General features: G+C 46.2%; 1 protein-coding gene across 1 annotated transcript in view; it reads left to right on the top strand.

Annotated features, from left to right (window-relative positions):
- Positions 1 to 1,184: 1,184 nt before the first annotated feature.
- HPGD (15-hydroxyprostaglandin dehydrogenase) overlaps positions 1,185 to 20,640 on the top strand; it is a 354,979-nt gene continuing 335,523 nt past the window's right edge. The window contains exons 1-2 of the mRNA XM_085641853.1: positions 1,185 to 1,930; positions 2,440 to 2,563. Coding sequence (XP_085497979.1) covers positions 1,838 to 1,930; positions 2,440 to 2,563 — 217 coding nt within the window. The 5' untranslated portion in view covers positions 1,185 to 1,837. The remainder of the gene's footprint in view (positions 1,931 to 2,439; positions 2,564 to 20,640) is intronic.

Genomic DNA, 20,640 nt, shown 5'->3' with positions numbered 1-20,640 from the left:
GAGGATTTCCACGAATTTTGATGGAATAGCTATCCGATATAGCTGTGCGTGTGGGATTAATTTTCTTTCAGTATGCCAAAACTTCACCAATACTGTCTACACATTGGCGCTAATGCCCTCTGCAGTGGAAGGCTTTACAAGACAATGTGCATCTTCTTCTCAAGAAAAATGCACTCTACCCACTGTCCAGAGAAAGAGAGGGTAAACCAGGGACCTTTACTATGTATAAGACCAGCTGGTCATAGAGCTAAATTAGTTTGTGGGATCATTTCACTTTCAAGAGTCACTTCTGCAATCCGCCATCCACTCGTCCACGGGAAGGGTCACCTGTGGAGGTGGCTGTGCGGGGTGTATACCTGCACATTCGAAGCATTCAGGTGCACCACTGCATTCTAGGCTGTACTGTGCACACACAGCACTGCCAGCGCATGTCACTAATCTTTGGCCAAAAGTCAGCCCTGGAGGATTTGTTTAGTAGACATAATGGATGGGAGGAGTGGGACTGATATTAATAAATTACCAGCAATATTACCAATGTTACTGGTAAGACTACTACTAAGAATTGATTTAGTATCAGAGTTTCCCAAAAGAAAACAAGCTGAGTTGGTCTAATGGTTAGGGCGCTTGAGCTCGAACCTGGGGCAACTGGGTTCGAGTCTCGGTAACAACGCTAAAACATCATGTGATTCTGGGCAAATCACTTAATCTCCCCGTGCTTAACCAAAATAAAAATGAAGGTGTGTCCTCATGTAACGTAACTGGTGCTATGTAAAGCGCTCTGATACCTGATTGGATTCGGATCAAGTTCGCGCTATATAAAACTCTGCAATAAAAGAATGCGCTTTTTTTTAACTCGCTCGTCTTTCTATTATGTATTTTCAGTAAATTGTCCTTCAACCATATCCATCTTTATTTTATTGCAGAGAAATTTGAGTATTTTCCGAAACAAAATAAACACGGGAGGAAAAAAACAGCAAAGCAATTCAGAAATTGCAGGCATATTGAACAGCGGAGGGCTGGTACATCCATCTTTAACAAATATATATATATATATATATATATATATATATATATATATATATATAACGCCTTTTGTGTTACCAGAAAGGAATTCCCTTCCTCCCCAAGTAAAGTCCTTTTAGTAAAGTATGCGAAAGTTGAGGAGTTCGGCTTCTAAATTATGTCCACTCAGAAACCGGAAAGATTATGCACGGAGGTATTGACCGCGGGCTGTTCGCCGAGCAAGCGTTACTGTCTCCCTTTGAAATGAGGAAGAAACGACATGTTCCACACAGATTTTATACGTCGGATTGCTGATCTCGCTTAGTGCGAACGTCATCAAGGAGAGCGCCACATCTGTGTCTGCTGGTTATCACTGAACCCCTCTTGAGCGCGCGCAATCACTTGGGCTCATTTTTCCACTAAGAACTGAAAATGGTCATCATGAATTCATTCTCCTCGTGCTGGCTGTCACCGCAGACAGTTCCAAGAATGGCATAGCGAGAGGGAAGGCGCGAGCGAGTCTGTGGGCAGGTGACACCGAGCCCGCTTTCCTCGAACTACATAAGTAGTATTGACAAGACTCCATCCCTCCCACTCTGCATAAACACACAGGGGCCAAAGAGTGCGGAAACAGCGCAGGCTCGCCAGGACAGAAGGGAAGGAAAAAGTACAAAAACACAGGGAAGAGGAGAAAGACAGCTGTGCACGTTAAATCAACCTGGAAGCAGGACGCGAGCTAAATAGAAGCCGGGGGAGCAGCCAGGCAGAGCCGGGGAAAGAGAGGAGAAACATTTTGCTGTGAGAGAGAAAGAGAAACCGTTTGCCGTGAAGCACAATGTACGCGAACGGCAAAGTGGCTCTGGTGACGGGGGCAGCCCAGGGGATAGGGCGAGCCCTGGTCGAGGTGCTGCTGGAGAAGGGAGCTGCGGTGAGTGTGCGCTGGCGATCGTCTCCCTGCGTGCCCACGGGTGTATGTGCCGGTTGCGAGTAGGAGGACCTCGGGGGCGATGATTTATTATTGCATGTGCGACACACCGGGGGGAAGCCAACACAGCCCCACATGGGTGCCTAAGTGCCGGCACGCACTTTCCTTTTTCTCTTTTAGTAAAAGCGAATATTGGCGTGCCTGTTATTTTCTAATATAGTCTTGCATTTCTGTAACATGCACAGAACATATTTCCAGTATGTTTCCATGACATTGCATCTGTCAATTACTTGTGGTGCGCCTTTCCTTGCGGTTCCCGTATTGTAGGCGCTTAGGCTGTTACGGGATACCACTTTCCTTGGAAGGCCACACTCCTTTCTGAACGTGCCGCTGCAGCAGCGTCCTGCTCTGTGATGAAGTGTATCTATTGTACGGCGATTAAAAAAGGTGGTTGTTTGTCTTTGTTTTCAACGCCGTTTCCCTCCTTCCCTCTTGTCTCCGTGCGCACACAGATAGCCTTGGTGGACCTGAACCCCGTGGCAGGGCAGGAGTGTAAGGTCTCTCTGGACACTCAGTACGGGAGCCACAGGACCCTCTTCATTCAGTGTGACGTCACCGACGAGGAGCAGCTGAAAGGTAAGAGAGGGGGTGGATCCGACAGAAACTTTAACTTCCGCACCTCAGCAAGTAATAACACGAAAGCGCCCCCCCCCGACCAACTCTCTAGTATGGGACTCGTGCCTGGATGACGGCCAGACACAGAGCTGTTTGCTGTTAGTAGTGAAGAAGCCGCGGAGAAGAGTTTCACGCTGTGATTCGCATGGTTTGTGTATTGACATTCTGCTGGGAGGAGCCGCGCGCGCTGCAGGCTTGCTTTTGTTTGCAAAGCGAGGTAAATGGATTAAATGTAGGGAGGCTGGAAGGATAAACTGCACGTAAAATTTAGCATCACAGGGCTTGTATCTAACTGCCTCCCAGGCACGAGGGAGACACGTTTTGAATATGAGGTTCTTTAGAGTCTACTTGTAGTGTTTGGTGTGAAATTATGAGGTGCACTTGTTCTAAGTGGAATATTTTAGTTGCCACTGAAATGTATCTGTGTCTTTATTTAAAGTCATCAATGTGTTGTGATTAATCAAACTGTGAGAACAAAGACAGGCCTGGAGACCAAGAAGGGACAAAGGTGCAGTGGAATGCAAAGAGAGAGAATACACAGCCCTTGGGCTCTCTATCGGGCTTCAATAAATATTTCTCCTGGCCTCTTTATCAAATATGTAGTCACAGTGCAAAGAAAGTCCCGGCGAGTAAAGAGTTATTGAGAGTTTGGCTGCTACTAAAAACATGGCGGGGGTACCCTGTCCGCCAGGCTGATTGTCTGCCCAATCTGTTTATCTTTAATCGTGATGACGCCCATCACGTTACCGCGGCGGAGCACCCGCTGGTTAGGTCGGGAGACCTTGCTCCGATGGCCCAGTGGGGTGTCTTTGGGTCTACAGCGTAAGTACTATAGATGTTCGACCCCATTTCTGTGAGTTAGGTATTTTCCTATTTTGGACAACCAAGAAAAGCATGGTGGGCCGTAACAGAAAAAAAAGAAAATGCCCACCACAGCCTGAGAGAAAACTCCCAGGGTATCTGGGTTAACAGCTTTTTTCTTTTCTAAAAACAATCCCCTTTTGTTAGTTTGTTTTTAAAAGACAAATGCGTTTGCTGTGCAAATGCATGAAACATAAAGGCATATAAGCACATTTCAGTACCTTCAGAGCACCCCCGGTGGTTGGGGCTCCCTTGAGGGCAGAGACATCGCCACCAGGCAGGCAGAGATCTCAAATATAGTGTGCTGTAGTCAACCACAACAGTGGAGTAATACACCCCTCCTCAGCCCCTCAAAATCATATAACCCCCCTAAGTGAGTCTGCAGTGTTGCACAACATCTGTTAAACACAGCAACTAAACATCAATCAACATTTCATAATCATCACTAATGCTTTACACCAGTCGTTCCCAAACCTTTGACTCCTGAGGACCCCCACTGAGTCACCACTGGAAGCCGGGGACCCCCAAGCAATTTGTATGATTTAAATATCAAACATTAACCCCTTCCCCGCTCATGACGGAACCGCTCCGTCATGAGCCACGGTTGCCGTGTGCTCATGACGGAACGGTTCCGTCATGCCACGACCGTTGGCGGCCACGCCGCCCACGCGGCGCTGTTTCCCCGCCTGTGCGGGGGGACAACGCAACTGGGCGGAGTCATGACGGAACCGCTCCGTCATGAGCACAGCTCAACCGTGGCTCATGACGGAGCGGCTCCGTCATGAGCACCGCGCCACCGCGCTGCCCCCCCGCACCCCCCAGCGCTGCGGCGGAATTCCCGCCGCAGCGAAAGGGTTAAAACAGTAATTCGAAAAAAATAAACACGTACACACAAAACAATACTCAAATTACTAAGGATTTTAGGGGCATATTTACAAGCCCATATCACCATGAGAACATCACGTTTTGTGACGATCCTTTGGCGATAGGGGCATCGCCTTATATACAAGGCTGTGTTAAGCCACTTAACATGGCTTAACACTGCTTTGTAAATAAGGCCCCCTTTCACGCAATGCTTAGCGGGAAAGGGGTGGGCAGTGGGTGTTGCGGTGGGCGTTCCACCGCCACACCCATTGATTTTGCCTCTGCCCCCTATTTACAAGGGCAGTCTAAATAGGAGGAAGTGCCAAAATTAAAACCAGGGAAAACCAGGTCTTAACTTGGCTAAATAAGGAGAAATGCTTTATTTCTCCTCATTTTTGCTTTTTTCCATGTGTGCTGCTTTGTGCAGCACACATGGATATAGCAGAACACATTGGATTGTTTATGTTCAGGAAGGTGATCATTCCTGCACATAAACAATCTTTAAAAAAAATGGCATTTAGTAACTTCCATGTATGCATTAAGCAGCACACAAAGAAGTGTCAAAACTGCATTTCAAGATTGTTTATGTGCAAGAAGGGGGACCATCCTGTATATAAACAATCTTCTCCTGCACACAGACACCCTTGCACTATGGTGCAAGGGTGCCTGCATTGCCGCTACACTGCTAAGTGTAGCGCCAGCGCAGGGGAAAACGCAAGTCTGCACCATATCCTTGTAAATATGGGTGCAGTCATGCGTTTCTGAAGTGGCGGAGCGTGTCGTTAAGCCAAGGAGGCTAACAACATGCTCCACCACTTCTTTTGTAAATATCCCCCTTAGTATTTCATATTGAAAGAATTTGCAAAAAACAAAACATTTTAATGGGAAGGTTTGTGCTGCATCTCTGTGACTAACTTTTAAATGGTTGGTTTTTTATTTCGCAGTACGAGGCTCCTGCCAGGGCCAGACTGGAAACCCAAGGCAGCCCTGGCAAATGCTTTCAGACCAGTCCCCATACAGTGCACACCAAGTGCAGAGAGTGAGCCTGAATACAGCAAAGGGGGCTTTGGGAGGCTCTCCTGCCAAGAACTTTAGGAAACAATGGTGCAGACTAAACTACATTTATCATTATATATTGAATTGTATTAGCTTGTAACGAATAGTAAATGACGTGCTTTCTATGCACCAGGATACGACAATCATTGTTGGGGTTCTTCAATGATTCCCTTATTATCACCCTCCAACAGTGCCTCTCGTCTCTCCATAGCCCCTCTGTCACATGTATTTCATTAGTTTTATAGCATCTCTCATAACATTGAAGGATGTCAGAGTAATTTACATCACACACGTATAGAGACAATGAATCATACTTGTAATTCATTGAATAGAAAATGTTATATAAGGCAAAGGGGACTACAAGGTGTAGGAATCACATGTCATTCCTACTGGTAGGCATTTGTAAAGAGTGCTTGGTCTGGAGAAGCAGAAACATGGGATTCAGAACATAACACAGTGGTTAGCATTGACTTTAACAATAAAAATGTATTACCACCCAAATAAACCTTTTTAGCAACATCAGGATAATGAAAGACTGGGAAAAAACATAAGATACTAACTTGTACCATGCAGTTTGCAAGCAGCACTTTGATGAAAGTTCATAGGTCAGTGTGCTAGATTACGGTTGTCACTTATGAACTGCACAGTAACAAAAGAATCTCTGTGACAAAAGCAGTAACCCACTCACCTATGCACATAAAATACTGTTTTTTAAAATGGATGTTACATGTTCTTTGCAGAAGGTATATTAACCCTCTGTGCTACATTAGATAACTCAAAGCTGCCACTGGACACAACTCTTATCTCTCTCCAGCAGGTACATTAATCACTGGTATTATCTTGACACGTTTAGTGTTGCACGAAAACTGCTAATTATAGAAGGAACTTTGCAGTGCTTTTAAAACTGCTGCCTGTGGACCCCCTGGGAATGTGTCACGGACCCCTGGGGGTCTGCGAACCACAGTGTGGGAAACACTGCTTCTATGTGTCACGGACCCCTGGGGGTCCGTGGACCGCAGTGTGGGAAACACTGCTTCACACAATTTAAAGATAGACCTAGCAGCATTTGTAATGCTTTTGAAAGTTACTGTTGATCTTGCAGCTGCTCCAATGAAGCGAGAAATCTTTCAAGAAAAGGTGTTGTAAATTTATGTGTGCCACAATGATATATACAAAACGATAGTCTGCCATAAATATTGTGGACAATATATCATTTCCAAAATATCATCCTATAGACTCTATATTTTCGGTCATTAACTCCAATGTACAAAAGTTATGTAGCCATGTTGGACTTGGCCCTTTTTGCAGGGTCATCCCTGAACTTTTTGCCTTCCTCCTAGCCTTTTATCTGGCATGGTGTTGGTGGTTTTAGGCACTTTAGCACTGCTGTTCAGTTTAAAGTGTGTGTGCTCTCTGTGGTAAACATGGTAAGATTGCTCTACTCCTGTTTGGCATATTTAATTTACCTGTCAGTAAGTTATAAAGTGGTATCTCAGATACTCAGGGCTGGTAAATGAAATGCTACTGGCGGGCTTGCAGCGCTGATTGCGCCACCCACCAAAGTAGCCTTTCAAAACTGTCTCAGGCTTCTGCCATTGCAGGCGCTGTGCGCGCAGTGTTACTGCTGCTGTGACGTGACACCTAAAGTGTGTGCCATGTCTATGACCCTCCTTTTACTGCATGTCAGTCACCCCTCAGGTAGGCCCTAGCTAGCCCTATGGGCAGGGTGTATTGTAGGTAAAAGGTAGGACATTAAGTGCGTGACATGTCCTGGTAGTGACAAACAGCCATTTTGGTTTCTCACTGCTGTGAGGCTGCCCGCCCATAGGAATGCATTGGGGATTCCCTGATAAGTGTTTCAGTGGTAATTCCTAATATGGGAGGAGCTGCATGGTCAAGTTTGGTATGGTTGGAATAGTAATAATAAATGCTGCGCAATGGTGTGCGCAGATTTATTATCACTATTTTAGAAATGCTAATTTTAGAAGTTGGCATTTCTGTGTGCTATGTGTCTGCCTGCCTGATGTGGATTGCATGTCTGGCTTTGGAGTGACAGGGGCTGGTGAGGTGTGTGTGGCTCCAGGGAGGGCAGGGTGAGTCAGCGCTAGGATGAATGGAAGATCTGCCTTTGGAGTAGTGGGAGGAGTAGTCCCCTGACCCTGAATAGGTCTGTGCCTGCCTAGGTGAATGCTGTCTCCTCCCCCCTGTGGTGTGTCTGATGACAGAGTCCAACCTGACAAAGGAGGGTGGGAGCCCTGTAAACAAAGTGCTCCACACCCCCCAGAACCAGTTGAGGCTGGATTTCCTCAAGCCCTGTGCCAGGGCAGACAAAGAAAAAGTGGTATATAAATATTGGGGCTGTGAACCATGAAAAGGTTGTGCTTTATGCGCTTCCTGGTGACTTGTTGCCGCTGGGCCCCACGAGGAACCGCCACGAGGGACTGCCTCCCTGCTGGTGGGCCCTGTGAGCTGGCCTGCCTGGGCCCAGCTGTGCCCCTTTCCGAGTCCTGGACCCTAGCACCTTGAGAGCACTATATATTTTGTGCTGGATCCCCAGGGAGGCGGATTCCAGCCTCTGCCAGGAGAAGATGGCATTCGTGCCCTGCAGTGCTGGGCTGCAACATGCACACTGAGGGAATCCTGGCGTGGGGATTCCCAACGGGAGCCCACCCTGTTGTTGTGTACCCCTCTGAGCGGGAGCCCACCCAGCATTGGTGTTAATTTACGGCGGAAGCCCACCCCGCATGTTGTGCCCTCTGGAGTGAAACATTCCTGAAAAGCGGGAGCCTACCCCGCATTTCTATTTATTTAGAGCAGGAGCCTACCCCCCATTGCCGACGCCCAGAGGAGCCGCCGAGATCAACGAGACATCACCGCAGCGGCCAGACCCGGAAGCTAGGCCGCAGGGCCTGGTTGGGGGCGTGGCCGGCCGGCAGAGAGGAAGTCAGGCCGAGGAAGGGGGGCTCCCCTGTGGTGAGGAGACCCCGCATGCAGCCTAGATCGTGCCAGAGCCCCGTAGGCTCACTAGATGATGAGGAGCGGAGTCCCCGAAGGAGTCCTGGTGAATGGGGCTCTTTGATGCATTGTGGGAGCATCGGAGTCCTGTGAAGAGTTGCCCTGGGAAGGTGGGGCTCCCGAAGCACCGTGAGTGCTAATTGCTTTAGGATCCAGCTGTTGGAGGGCAGCTACAACGTTGGGGAGCATTTTGGTTCTGGAGCCCCAGAGCAGGACCCCTCAGGCACGGATATTGCCAGTGTTGATTTTGAGAGGCCACATTGTTGGTGCTGAGAGCAGCACCGGAAGGCACCCTTTGAAGGGGGGCCCCCTAGGCACAGTTAGTGCCAGAGCTTTCTCTGCTACGCAGTTGTATGTATGTTCTTGTATAGCGCTCGACTTACCCTTGGGCATCTCGGCGCTTGCATTGGGAACCCGTCCTGGTTTTTCCCTGTGAGATAACCCGTACTGGGCATCCCCAAGGTGAAAGCCAGGCATCCCGCCGCGGGGGGGGCGTTGTGGAGATTAAGCAAGCTTGTTGCCCAGAGCTGCATAGTGTGAACTCGTGCTTAGAGTGGGCACCGAAGCGAGAATTATCGAGTCCATGGACAATTGGGGTCCGGACCCTGCCGCGTCGGTAATCGAACCCTGGCCCCGGGTCTGACCTCTGCTTCAGGGTATGCCTCCTCTAACCATTGAGCTACACTTCTCCACTGTTGCACCGCTAGAGTACGGGCAGCTGCAACGGGGGGCATTTCTTGTTTAGATGATAAGGAAGGGGTGCGATGCACCCTTCGGCTCCCAGTGCGTGACACACTTTTGCTGCATTGGCAACCAGAGGGCTACTTGGAAAGCCCTAGGATTGCAAGCCCTGACATTTTGGACAAGGAGGCATTTGAGCCCCACAGAAGGCCAGTTTGTACGGGCTCAGCTTTATGGTGTTGATAGGGTGCAATGTCCGAAGGAGATGTATGCACCTGGGGAGTGTCACTAAGGTGCCCTCCTAATTGTGAGTTATTGTAAAATATGTTTTATGCTTATGATGCCTATTGCATAATGTGTTTATACTTACAGAGGGGGCGTAATGTGATTATATGCCTGATGTTTTATGCCTAAGGTGAAGCTAAGTACAGTTTTTCGCCAGTAGTTAGTGGTTTTGTTTAATATGTGTTACTAGTGCTTTTTAAAGGGTCTGACAGTGGCCCGATTGGCCCTGTCCTGTGTATATAATCCCCTGTAAATATTGTCTAGTGCCAGTTGGCACAGTGTATATGCGTGATTATGATTCTAATGCGTTTTGGATAATACAAAGGCTATTTTTTTATATAACCGTGTGGGGTTTCTTTTGTAGTGTGCCTAGTGTGTTGCTGCTGTATGTGTGTTTTGCGCAAACGCTTTACAAATTGCCTCTGGGATAAGCCTGACTGCTCGTGCCAAGCTACCAAGGGGATGAGCAGGGGTTATCTTCAGCGTGTTATTCCCTTGCCCTGACTTGAGTGGTGGTTCCTGCCTGGCTTAGGCGCAAGCCCTAGCCAACCAGAAATCTCATTTCTAACAAGCCAATATTCAGGGCATTTTATTTATGTCAGGCAGTATTTTGTCTACAATATTCTAGTACCATACCACTGGAAGAGCTGCTGTGGTTTATTGTAAGTTAGTGTACACATGGGAAAAATAGACAGGAATTGACTCATAGAAGATAATATAATAAAATGCAGATGAAAAAGGAGCTGATCATTTTTACAGGGCCACAATTCTCCCGCGAAGAATGAGCCACTACACACCATGACTCTGTGAAGTAGTGGACATTGGCTTCTACTCTGGGCTTGATGAGAGTTTGTAAGATTTAATCCTCCCATTTAAAGAGGTACAACGTAACGAGCCAATAAGACATGAACAAAAAGTGTATTCCATTTGAGATCCTGAGGGTCACTTTCATGTTATTGCATGACTTGGTACACATAGGCAGTGCATAAGACCTGAGCCTAGGGGGGGGGTGTCAGTGAGTGTGGAATATGTATTCCATGTTATGCACCTCATTCGGTTGTTCTTCTGCTATCCCAACAACTTAAACACATTCAAAGCTGTACAAAGCACCAAGGCAACATGTAGCGCTATATAAACTTGCAAAAAATAATAATACATAACTTCTCATGAATGGCACTAAAGTGTAATAAAAGCCAAACCCAATGAAGGAGACATACCTTGACAGTACTGTGATTTTTAAAATGACTGATGAGCAGTGCTCGAGTCGGGGTACTACGCGGGTGGACGGCGTCCCCCCACTTATTTTACCGGGAGCTCGATAACTGGAGCAAATGGAGCCACACATTCACTCTTTGGCCTCTCCGGGGCGAGATCGAAGCTCATTCAGAACGCTGCTCACGCGCTGGCTTCTCTGATGCAATCGCATCTAAGGGGTGAGCGAGGGGAGGCAATGAGTGATGGTGCAAGCCACCTTTCGTGACGTCACTTCCTGTCGTGACGTCCGCGTCCTCCCTCTTCTTTTTTTAGGACTAAAAATCTAATCTTAAGTCCTTGGGCTGCCGCTCGATAATGTGATCCGTTCACAAACTAAGCATCTTCAGGCAGGCAAGAAATAAAATGCGCGGCTCAATAAAGACTTGGATGAGAAGAAACCCAATCTCTGGAACATGGAGCACAGTTGGTGGGCTACCTATTTCCAGACTGCTAACAACGACTGGCTTTTCTTTTAAAGAATAATATTACAAAAAAGAAACCATTCGTATAGAAAAAAACAGATTATTACTCTCAAATAAATAATTCTATCTGCATGCGATATTTCCAAAGCAGCATTTTCCATGATTATTTGAATCCACCCTTGAACCTTCATCTGAATCATGTGCTATTATAAATGCAACATCTTGGCAGACCTCTTCTTTAATAAGATGATCTCTATCATAGCTGCACTTTTCACCAATTCTGGCAGCCACCCTGCCTTAGCTTTTCACTGCAAATCCGCACCAACGTTCTGCTGAAACAACTTTACTGCACTCAGTACCAAGTACTGCACAACTCTGAATAACAACAAATAGAAATCATCTTTTCAATATTCGCAGTATTCTTTGGAAATAATTTTTTGTTTTATTTTGTGGGAACTTGTTACAGGATGTATTTTTAATGCCTCACCCTGTTAGCCAAGCTGTAGTGCTTAGGGCTCACAGCGCATGGTCTCCAAATAGTGTCCTTTTACATTTGTGCTTTAAGTAAGGCATGTTCAATGGGGAATTTAATCTTTAAAACCCCTTATATTCCTTTCTCTTAACAAAACTACAAACAACTATCCTAAATCAAGCTCGAAATGCTTTTTCATGGCTGTAAGCATTATTTATCAGTCCATAATGACACTGGGAGGAGGTCATGATTTAGGCCCACAACTGGTCTGCAGTACATCCTGGTATCAGGGAAACCAGTATTGTGGTTAGAGCTAGTATTAGGAGTTCGGGGAAAAGACAAGTCATGCTAAGGTTTTTTTTGGCAGTTCTCTTGCAGCACTGCCACCACTGCGCTGCCAGGAGGACCGCCAAGCCCGTGGTGCACCCACATACCAGATTACAACTTAAATCCATGGTGGGCAGGCGCTGCTGGAGCAGTCTCAAGGTGGCGGCTGTGCTACAGTGCCGTAACAAAACTTGAGGGGGCCCCTCCAAACTCAGTCTGGAGCTCTCCAGCCGAAGTGTTGTGCTGAGGGTGCCCCCTGGAGGTTGCGGCCCCCCTGCACCACGGGGGCTGCGGGGGCCTGTGTTACGCCCCTGCTGTGCTAGGCTCATAGAAGAGACTTAACAGCAGACTGCTGCTGTGACAGAGCCTGCAGCTTGTTCTTGCATGGTGTGGCATGCACCATGTCAAGCATTCCACACCGTGCAGGAACAGGGGGACAATTCCAGGGGGGGACACAACATCTGCCCCCCGCATGCACCCTCAGGCCCAAAAGCAGCAGGGGACCCTGTTAGAGCCCCCTTACTTGCATGTTCACCACCCATTACATGGCGGGCTCACATCCATGAAATGGGCGGTTCAAAATGCGACTCGGAATATACTCAGCGGTGCGGCAAAGGCACCGCCAGCATATCCCTACCACTGTCAGATCGCCGCCCCAGTGGGATCCATTAATCCCAGCAGAGGCAGCGGTCTCATGGCAGTCCCAGAGCCACAATCCTAATACAGCAGTTGGACCACTAGGGTTGCGGCGGTCAGACTGCAACCATGAGTATGGCGATCATGAGGACCGCCATACTCGTAATTAGGCCTTTAGTATAGCATAACATCTAAAAAAAATATATATCTGGTTGTGATTCAAAAAGAGGTATTTGCAAGTACAATAGCACAATTAAGCCCTTTATGTAGCAACAGCACTTTTTAATTCTATGAGTATTACCTTGACTAATACTGGACGTGTGAGTGCCCAGCCTGTCCCCATGAATGAAGCTAATTTTTGTTAACAGCACAAGCCAATACTACATATTTTCAGCTACTTAGTCAATTTAACATCTGGGTCCATACTCACAATCAGAACTTTAAGTCAAATTGCCACTGACTACTAAACGATTTGAGGTAGATTTAAGAGGATCTTGCAAAATCCACTGGAAATATTTATATCAAATAAAAAATGGATGTCAACGGAAATGGTTTCTCTCTTCAAGAAAGGTTTATTGTTGTCCATCTAACTACTTCTTATCGTTTGGTAATAACTCCTCTGTGAGAGTTGAAATGAGAAACACAGTTTGGATTGGATATAACAGTTATCTCCCATTGTTCAATTTTACCTTATGAAACTTGCACGCAATGTCTTTTTTTTCTATGGACTCATCAGTTTGATCCCAATTAGTAAGTTGCAATTGCTCACAGCACAAGTCTTCCACAGAGGTACTGGGGCAAGTGTATGGGGCACCGGGCATGACTAGAGGCCACCGTCCGTATCAGTTCCAACTAGAATGAGATACAATGTGTGCCTGCCATGTTTTGCTTGCAAAGATAATACATACAAGACATGGACATGATTGCAATGTGTGCCAAGTAAGAGACTGTGTTAGTGAGCACAGGGTAAGACCAAAGGCCTTCCTGCTTCAGTGGTGCCACTTGGAGGGCCACAACTCACACCTAACTGGAGTATGGGATGGTGAACATAAGGTTGGCCCAACTCAGTTATTGTGCCCAGCTGACAATGAGAAACTACAAGGCCCAAGGTGTGGTAAAAGGCTACATCATTCGTCCAGTTCCCAGTTAGTGCTAATAACTTAAGAAAGGAAGGGGAAACGGAGACACTTCCAGCCAGACAGCTGCCACGTCAAAGCACACCTCTTCTAGAATTAGAAAAAGACAGACTCGGTCTGAGGTCTGAATCAATTTAAATTGTCCAGACTTCGGGATTCTTTCTCACAAAAGAAGGTTTTTATTGAATACTTATTTATTGATTACTGGCCAACACGTGTTTCATGACACTACATGTGCTTCTTCAGGGCCTTAAAATCATGTTTCATCTGTTGGTGACCAGTTCTTTACACATACATTTTCACAGTGACAAAGTGCTAAGAAGTTACAAACACTCCTGCAAAACTCATAATAAAAAAGTTCATTTTGTTGATTTGATGAGTAATGTTCAGAAAGAGTGATTCCATTCCTAATAAAAGATTAGCAGCATGATAACCAGCAACGGTCCAGCGCAATTGGGGGGTCTTCTACGGAGCAGTACTGAAGGCCGTTTTACTAGGCGTAGGAGGTGGTCAAAAGTCAAAGACTTGTTGATTTCCTGCCAGTCCTGTAGCCAGCTGTTACTGGGGACACAGGTACACACACAGGAAAGACCCATGGTCACATGTAAGGTACGGAATTAAGTAAATAGATCCTACAGTATTGTTTTAAAAATAACACATGCCTCCTCTATCATTTTTGAAACCGCATGGTCACTGCCTGAATTAAAACCATTACTATAACGCGACATAATATGATAATTTCTTTCTGCTTGCTCCATTATAAACACTGGAAATATTACAGCTCCTTTTCTTCCAACTTGGTATCCAGAAGTCCCTGTATTGCAGGCTGTGAAGTTAGGCCCAGGGTTTGTGATCTATGAACTGTGTCCTTTTCTTTCGATAGCATAACATAAAATCTATATTTGTCTTATAATTTATGAATTTTAATGAAAGTATATAGGCATGTGATGCTTTTATTATGCGTAAATGGTCTTTAGATATGGGTGCAGAAAGCGTTAGCTGTGTACAATACCGCATACATCATGTAACTAGGTCTTTAAAAAGTACAATAAGATTACAAAGAGAGAATGGGCTTTAGATAAGTCCCCTTCAGCCATTAGCTTAATTGCATTTTTCATGTTTTGAGGATGGTTAAGTTATCCCATTTGTCTCTCCATTAGGTTTTTGTGATCTGCATTAGGCAGCTTATTTGTTAGACTGTACATGAGACATGTAACTTCTAATTTACTGTCAGTGTGACTTGTATAATGTATCAACTTTACTAACATGGCTGCATTTTAATAGCTAATGTAAGGCCTCTTGTGTATGATTTGCTACTGTTGAGATGGCTTATCCAGTCCTAAAGTCAAAATGCTATTCGCTATTCATTTGTTTTACTTTGGTGTCATGACGATATGTTGTTGGATTTATGACATTGTTGTTCACAAAAGAAAGACTTAAACACATATAGGCTTTTGCTTTGTCTTTTTATTTGTTGTTTTGTTGAAACTTTGTTAAAGGTTCAACAAAAGTAAAATACTTACTTTCAAACCTCATTCGGGACTGCCACAGGACAGGCAACCATCCACTGTGGTTGAGTTTTTTGCCATAGGTGTCCTGAGATCCTTGCTTTATGGCTCTACAAAATGGGCCAAGTATAACCCTTTCCACACTTGACTCTGAGGGTAGCGAAGGTGAGCAGTCCAAGGCTTCTCATTGTGGTAGTGGCAAGAGCTCAGAATTCAACAGTCTGCCAAAAGACACAATCATATAATGTCCAGCACAATACGTATCTCTTATGTAGAAAGAAAGTACTTTAATCACCCAACAGAATTAAATACTACAAAATTCAATGGAAATAACATACAGAGTAGCAAGATAAGTTGTGTTGAACAGTCAAGCACTGCACCACCTCCTGGACTCCCCTTCCTCCAAACAATGTTGAGACCTTATATTTACAGCCCCCAGTGCAATACAGGTTTATGCAGGAATATGCGCAGGTGCAGATGGACAAATTCACAGGTCAATTATGAAACTCATTTCAATGTCTCTTTTACCCCCCTTCAGCAAAAAGTCTTAGCATGTGCACCAGACTCATCTGTACATGTTTAGTCTCATATTCCCAATGCAGGTACAGTCTTTTGATTTACTTGCTGGTTGTTGCAGTTGCTTGGGCTGTACAGCAGATGCATGCTGGGGTCCTGCCCAGATGGCAGCAGCTCCTGTCCTGTGGTGGTCGTGCTAGAAACCTTGCTTAGGAGAAGTTCACCAGGGTGATTAGTGAGGCAGATATGCTTAGCAATACCCATCTTCTGTGACAGCGTCCCTCCAAGTCATCTACAGATAGGTGTTCTGGTGTGGCGGTTGTGGTCTACAAGCCAAATCTCTCACATTGGGGCATTCCAGCAATTGTGGCTGCGGGGCTGATTCAGGCTATCAACTTTGGTAGATACAGGACTTTCTTTCACAGTGTTGGCAGCATCAGCACCTGTCTCATAGGCTGAGAACAAACTGTCAGACAACATGAGATATTAGATCTGGATACAAACATATGCAGTTCACTCTGGAACTGTACAGACTGGCCGAGGGGACCCCCTTCACAACATGGGTACCACCTGGCTTCTCTCTCAGACAAATCAGCTTCCTCTGGAACTCCTCACACTGGGAATATGCTAGATTTCTCCTCTTGAAGTGTCTGTCAACTTGCAGGTTCAGGTACAATACTTCCTTCTCTCTGCAGGCATACAGGCTTCTAGACATTTCAGCTCCTCCATCAGAAGTACTTCATGTGATATCCCCTCACCCCTGGGAGACTGGCTCTCATGCAGGTACCAGCCCTGGTTGCACAGTAGGTCTTCCAGTACTCAGTGGAGCAGTCCCTTCTTTACACAAGAATCATGTTTGATTCAAACAAGTGGGGTGTTTTGCACCCCACTTTTTTACACATTTCCAAGCTACAACTGGATTGGGTTGGCTCACTTTCCTGTAATTCGTAGATTGCATACCTCAGCCCTAAGTGCTCAACTGCACTCTCCAGACAAAGCCTTTCTGCAATGTGATGGCTCTCCCAGCAGGTAGCAGAGGAGCAGACTCCAAGCAGGAGGATCCGAAGCATGGGGACAATTAAGTATGAGATCTCTACACTTGGCTGTCAGAGACCGACAAAAGGACAGACTCATGAACAACGGACACTGCAGTTTCACCCCTCACCCATACCATGTGCCAAATGGCAGTGCTCAGGGAGATCTAATAAGCAGCCTCTTGCTAACATGGTCCTTACTGAAGTTAAAAAATTGTCCCTCTCTCCATCCTCCTTCACCTTAGTTTCTGTGTCTCCACCCTCCAGCTACAGGAATGCCGGCAATATATTTTCATTGTCTGTTGGAAGCTGTTCTAATACTTCATACAATAGACTTGTGGCACGGTTGTATGGATGCGCAAATCTTGTGTGTGCCCAATATCTCAAATTAACCACATATCTATCCAGTGCTTCAAGGGAAAAAGTGGCCACCACCTCCATCTTTTGTCAGGAGAAAAGAACTCCTGAGAACAAATACACAATTTCCTGAGCAAAATCATTTATTTAAAAAACGTCTCATTCATAGATGGCAATCAAAATTAAGTCAAATCCGGTACTTATATGTTGTTGTGTAATATCCAGTAGTATTGATAAATTAATTTGAACCCTGTGTGTGTCGAAGCAAGAAGAGGGGATTGCACGTCGCACTGGCAACGTTCTAGTGCAGAATTTTGTGGATCGAGGCGTGAGGAAGTCGGTGGTGAATGTTGCCACACCGACGAAACAAGTGTGGGCTACTTTGACTACTTCTATGATTATTTGCACCTGTCAAGATCCTTTTGGAACTAAATAAAAAAGGAAAGAAATATGCTTTAAGTGGATGACGGCAGGACTGGATATTTATTGAACTTTTTAATGCTCAGGAAATTGTGTATTTGTCCTCATACTTCATTTTGTGCCATAGTAAAACCAAGAGCATCCAATATAGATCCCACTGGTCACAGTACTTAGATTCTTACAACACCGAATCCTACTACAATAGATTTGGTACACACTCCCTGCACATACAAGTACTCAACAGACACATGAGATCCCAGTGCAAGGTTCTGAGTTTTACATAGCAGCAGAACTCTACCTAAACAGAACTGGTAGTCTTATCTCTCTTTACACAGAAGAAAGGTCTGGTTGCATGTTAGAAATGGGGGCCTCCAGTTGGCAGCGGCTGGCGCCGGTGTCAAATAGTGACCTGTCTTCCTGAATCAGATTAAGGGGGCTACACCCTTTGATAACCCCTGCTCAACCCTGTGCTAACATAGCACAAGCAGACAGGCCTATCTCAGAGGCAGTTTGTGAAGCATTTATGACCATACACAATAATGCTGGAAAGACGGACACCACAAGCAAGTATAGAAAAATAGTTATCTTTCTATAGGTTAAGCACGAAACGGAGAAATGCTCAAAGAACCACAATGCACATAATTACAGATTCATTCAGGGCGATGGAAGCACTCGTGCGTGCGGGTGGAACGGGCTTGGTTTGAGATCGGGGCCTAGGCAGCCTGGTTATGCACAATGTCCCTTGGATATAAAGGGGGCACAGCGCACAGCTTCACGGGGAAGGTGCGGGATGACAGGCGGACTCTCAGCGGCCACAGCTCCTCGGCTGCAGCAGTACACGGCGTGCACTCACGCTAATCCTAGGACGGGGTTAGAAGGCGGCGCCCAGCGGCACACACAGAAGATGGCAAGGTTTGTGATGTAGGGGCTAGCATGGGCGCTCAGCAGAACAGCTCTTCAGCTGCAGCAGCCCGCGATAGCAATAGCGATGGTTTCTGTAGTAAAACAAGGGTGGGCACTCAGCGACACAGTTCCTCAGCAGTGGCGGCCCAAAATAGCGATAGTACTGATTCTCGTAGTATCCTCGTGGTAGGACCAATGCGGGCACTCGGCGGCACAACTCTTCAGCGGCAGTGGCCCACACTAGCAACAGCAATAGTTTTCGTGGCAAGGCCAAGGCGGGCACTCAGTGGCACAGCTTCTCAGCTGCAGCGGCCCACAATGGCGATAGCAATGGTTTTCATGGCAAGGCAGATGCTGGCACTCAGCGGCATAGCTCCTCAGCTGCAGCGGCCCACAGCGGCGACAACAATGGATTCCGTAGCAAGGCAAAGGCGGGCACTCAGTGGCACAGCTCTTCTGCTGTAGTGGCTCACAATGGCGATAACAATAGTTTCCGTAGCAAGTCAAATGCGGGCACTCAGCGGCACAGCTCCTCAGCTGCAGCGGCCCACAATGGCGATAGCATTAGTTTCTGTAGCAAGTCAAATGCGGGGACTCAGAGGCACAGCTCCTCAGCTGCAGCGGCCCCCAATGGCGATAGCAATAGTTTCCGTAGCAAGTCAAATGCGGCGTTCCCCACAGTAGAACTAGAGACCCTGGTTTTCTCGACAGATGCCTGACTTGCAAGTAGGATTCTCTTCAAGAGGAATCCGGGCTGCTGACAAATGAAGTCTAATGTCCCTGAGACTTCGGCAGGAGGCAAGCTCAAATCAGGCCCTTGGGTAGTTGCTTCAGTAGATGGATGAAAGTTTCAAAGTCCTTTCCCTCTTGTTATGCGGTCAGAGGTTCGTCTTTACATCCCGAAGTATCACACCATGAAGGGGTTTCAGCTCAGATCTTTATACCCCAAAAGCCTTTGTTCTTGAGAAAGTTACAAATCACTCGACCCGGCCAGAACCAGTTTGGTGTCGACTTGGGTCACTTTATTTACGAGGTGGCATCCTCCCTTTCAGGGAGAGGGGGCCCACCATCAGATGCCCAGTGGGAGGTGGAGCCATCATTCACCTTGCCAGGCACAGCCCTGCTCAGATCAAAGGGGTCCCCCCTCCCCATACTTCAACGGCAGATTCCTCCATTCGACCCAGATCGGCCTCAGCCTGCCCTGGCCCTCTAAACCAGATGGCCAATACACATACCAAGAAAACACACAGGAAGGTTTAGACAAAAAGATACCTGCTTTCCAAAAGCGGTAGTTGCGCACTCAGAATATAAAGACAATCACCACTACCAGATGTACGTTAATATTTGAAGCTCAAGCATACTAAATTCGACTTTCCTAACATGTTCCTTGGCACTACTAAGACTATACTAGTTCATACAGTTAATTTATAATAAGGAGCATTCGCGCTGTGACAATGAATGGCAGTGGCACAGCGCCCAGAGCGTCTATCGCCAGCAACCACGAAGGAGACAAAAAGTGACAAAAAATAGAAGGGAGACCTACGCCAATGGTGCCAGGTCTAACATTGCACAATAGATTGTAAGAACATTATACGCTGCCACCACTGTTATATGCGATGCACCCAGGGAATGGCCAGTAGAGCAGTGCTTAATCTGCAGGCATGATTGGTGAGGCCATCCAGGCCATAAAATATATTCTGGACCTCACATTACCGGGGACAGGCCTAGGCATCTGTGCTCACTCTAAATTAGTGAGACACCACGTCCAACATAAAAGTCTGTATACCAGATTAACATGCAGTGAGACACTCAGGACAGAGGCACCCGGCCATTCAGCATGCAAGGAAAATTCCCATAACAACATTGACCCTTTGTCAAAAGTATCCCCCATGCAATATTTTGGTGTGTATGCCTTTCAATTTCATAGCTTACACAACAAACTTCATCTTCAAGTTCTGACATTTTTACATAACAATGTTTGTTGAGTATGTAGATTAACTCTGTTAATGCTGTTTGGTAGGCAAAGGGGTTTTTTCTCCCAGTTTACATATTGTTGTAGCCCATCACATTACTTCAATATGGGATTCTCACTCATTTGCCTCAGGGATATCTTGGTAAACAAGTATTGTTTTCATGTATTTTGTATTCAGTATGGCACTGCATAAAAATATCCGGTTTTACCTTTCGAGAGAATCTCTTTGTTGGGTATGGTTTGAAGGAGTGTCAGGGTCAGACTAGGACCAAATATAGGCCCAGGCAGCAAAAGAAACCATAAAAGACCATAAAACAGG

The sequence above is a fragment of the Triturus cristatus genome, chromosome 2_2, assembly GCF_964204655.1.
Source record: "Triturus cristatus chromosome 2_2, aTriCri1.1, whole genome shotgun sequence".
Classification (NCBI taxonomy): Eukaryota; Metazoa; Chordata; class Amphibia; order Caudata; family Salamandridae; genus Triturus; species Triturus cristatus.
The sequence above is the reverse complement of the archived record's forward strand: the minus strand, read 5'-3'. Positions and strand labels throughout refer to the sequence as shown.